At 54.8% G+C, this 2977-nt stretch overlaps 1 protein-coding gene across 1 annotated transcript in view; it reads right to left on the bottom strand.

Annotated features, from left to right (window-relative positions):
- SLC39A3 (solute carrier family 39 member 3) overlaps nt 1-2745 on the bottom strand; it is a 5606-nt gene extending 2861 nt beyond the window's left edge. Inside the window, exons 1-2 of the mRNA XM_003213269.4 lie at nt 2381-2745; nt 371-667 (exon numbers count right to left, since the gene is read on the bottom strand). Of these exons, the coding sequence (XP_003213317.1) occupies nt 371-577 (207 nt within the window). The 5' untranslated portion in view covers nt 578-667; nt 2381-2745. The remainder of the gene's footprint in view (nt 1-370; nt 668-2380) is intronic.
- Between the last annotated feature and the right edge of the window lie 232 nt (nt 2746-2977).

Here is a 2977-nt window from a genome sequence, read left to right as displayed (position 1 = left end):
GGGGAGGGGGGGGGGAAGGTTGGCTCTGTAACAGTGAAATATTCCTGTTGTGTTCACACAGCTCCAGAGGGAGATTAAACTGATCCAGGATGCTTTAATGCCCTCAGTGTGAGACAGGGAACCTATTAGCCTCACACGGAGGTCAGTGGCCATCTGACCAGACGTTTTAAACACGGGCTTGGAGTCAGGAGTTTGAGCCTAATGCCACAGGTGATGCTCAGCCTCCTCCTGCACCAAACAAGTCTACTTTTCCAACCAGACAGTATCTGAATGGGAGGTGGGGGCTCTCTGGTTAGAGATAGACCTCACACCTCCAATTCCACAGGGGAGGAAGTGAGCTGAATTCCCCGTGGGGCTCACACACAGTTACCTTTCCTCTCACGGCGGGCAGCAGGGCGTTGAAGCAGGTGGCCAGGAAGACCCCTCCTCCAAAAGAATTGCAGAGGGTGATGACCTTCCTGGAGCGGTGAGCCTTCTCGTAATCAGCCTCGATGATCTTGACAGGGAGGAGGGACCCGGCCAGCATGAGGACACAGATGCCCAGCAGACACAGCACTTTGGCAGCCACGATCTTCATGGTGCTGCCCTGCAGCAGCTCTCAGAGCGGGTGCATCAGGAGGAAAGAGCACAGGCAAACTGCAGGGAAAGGTGCTCCTGGAGTTGGTAGCTGTGGACAGGAGAGATTTTCCTGTGTATTTAGTGTGTAGAAGAGCACCTTGCACCCCAACCTGTGTGCCAGCCCCTGTGCAGGAATGACCTGAACTCCACCTTCACTCTGGTAGGCGATGTGTGGGGAGATCACAGAGATCACAAAGCTGTCACACACAACTGAACTGCAGCAAACAGGAATTCCAAAACCTTGCAAGAGCTGTACTGGCTGCACAAAACTGGCACAGCTTCAGTTGGTGGAGGTTTTAAACCACTAGATCTTGTAGTAAGATCCACCTGAGTCCAAAGGGTCGAGTCATTGGTTTTAACCACAAGAAATGAGTAAGGGCTTGAGCTGACAGCCTTCAGTTTCATTCAGGAACGAAATTAAAGATCCCCTTTCAGCACTCATGCAGGGTTTGGGTTTTTTTTTTGCACTGCCCTCAAAACCAGAGCAGCAGATTCAGTTTCCTCAGCTGCTTCTGCCATCCCTGTAGGTGCTGCCTGGCTGCTTGTGGCTCTGATGGTGGTTTGACACCAGAGAGAAATGCAATATCTGAGTAGCCTGGGTCCTGAAACTGACCCCATCTGAAATGGGTTTACCTCCAGATTACACACAGCGAAACCCATTTAAAATGATTTGAGGAAAGCGACAAAATGAAATCTATTTATAAAACATGAACAGGTGCCTCTACTGACACAGGGATGAGCACAGGCAGCACTGTACCCCTGCTGGCATCAGATCAAACTGAGCTGTGCCACAACCTGCTGAGCTGCTGGTGTGCTGACCCTCACACCAGTGCTGGCTGAGGTAAATAATTGGACAGCTGCCCATTGGACCATCAAATTAATTTTAAAACAAAAGATTCCTGAGGGGAAAGTTTCCCTTGAGGGCTGACAGGATGAATCACTATGACCCTTCCTGTGCAGCAGGCTGCATAAATGGTGATTGTGTTATCAGGTAAGTTATCAGGGATTGATGGATGCTGTGCGTGATGGGGGAGTTTAAAACTCTCTTTTCAAGTTCAAGCTCAGCCTACACAGGAGCAAACAGAGGTCACAGCAGTCCGTCCATCTGCAGCAGGGCTGGCTCTCAGTTGGGTGTCTCAGTGATGTCCATCAGTGGCAGCACAGCTCAGATGACACTGATGGACTCGCACTGTGAACCCAGCCGACGAGCTGGGCCTGAACAAGGACAGAGCTGGGCACATGCTGACAGGCGGGCTGCGGCTGTCACTGCTGCTGATGGGCAGAGATGCTGCCTCTGGGCCTGCCAGTGCCTGTCAGCACATTGCTGACACAGCTAACAAGCCACACTGCCTTTGTAATGCATGCACTGCGGTTTCAGCATCAACAGAACAAGGGTATAACCTTGCCTGGCGATGGCAAGTTGTCACACCACATCTTACGTTAGTGACAACGCATTGGGATCGCATAGAGAAGAGCTCACGGCTCTGCTTGCTGGGTGTGAAGGTACCATCCCAACTGTTGTGTCAGGTGTGCAGACAGCTCCCAGGAGAGCAAGCAAACAGCACTGAGGGTGTTCCAGCACCTGCACCTCTTCTGGAGTCAGCCTGGCCTCCACTCAGTCCCAGAAAACTACTTCTGTTTGTGTCTAACCCGGCCCCAGCAAAGTGCCAAGCCTCGAGCTGCTGGCAGCAGTGGAACGGCCCTGTGTGACCTCTGAGGAAAGCAGCTTAGTGACAAACAGAGCAATGAACGTTGGAAATACCTCGTGCTCCTCTCAGCCCACTCCTCCCAGCACGCAGCGGTCGGCGACTCCTGGATATATTGGCAGCCCAGAAACCTCTGTAACAAAGAATGAATGTGGGATAGTTACCGCGTGGCTCACTGTCAAAATATTTGGACAACAGAAAGTGCAATGAACAGACAGCGTGAAGTTTAATGTCCCAGATCTGTGCCCTGACGCTGCTGGGGTGCGGGAAGCAGGCCGGGCCCCCAACCTCCCTCCGGACGCCCCCCGTGCCTGCTGAGAGCACACAGGGAGCCCGGGGGGGAGGGGCCGTGCTGGGGGCTTCTCCCAGACTGTGGGTACGGGGCGGGCTCTGCAGGGACAGCCCCGGGGAGGGGGATGGGGTGTCCAACGGCCCTGTGCACAGGGCCACGGCCCGAGCCCCCCAGCTGTAGGGCAGCCCCACAGCCCTCGAGCCCCGCCCAGGCCCCAGATCCCACCCCAGTCCCTGCCCCGCCCCAGTTCCCCCAGTAACAGCCCCCAACTCCCTGCTACCTCAATAGCGAACCTCCCCGACCGTCCCAGCTCCCTCAGGACCGGATCCCCACCCCCCGACCCCTTCAGGAACGGCTCCCG

This window comes from Meleagris gallopavo, chromosome 30 (genome assembly GCF_000146605.3).
Source record: "Meleagris gallopavo isolate NT-WF06-2002-E0010 breed Aviagen turkey brand Nicholas breeding stock chromosome 30, Turkey_5.1, whole genome shotgun sequence".
In the NCBI taxonomy this organism is placed as follows: Eukaryota; Metazoa; Chordata; class Aves; order Galliformes; family Phasianidae; genus Meleagris; species Meleagris gallopavo.
The sequence above is the reverse complement of the archived record's forward strand: the minus strand, read 5'-3'. Positions and strand labels throughout refer to the sequence as shown.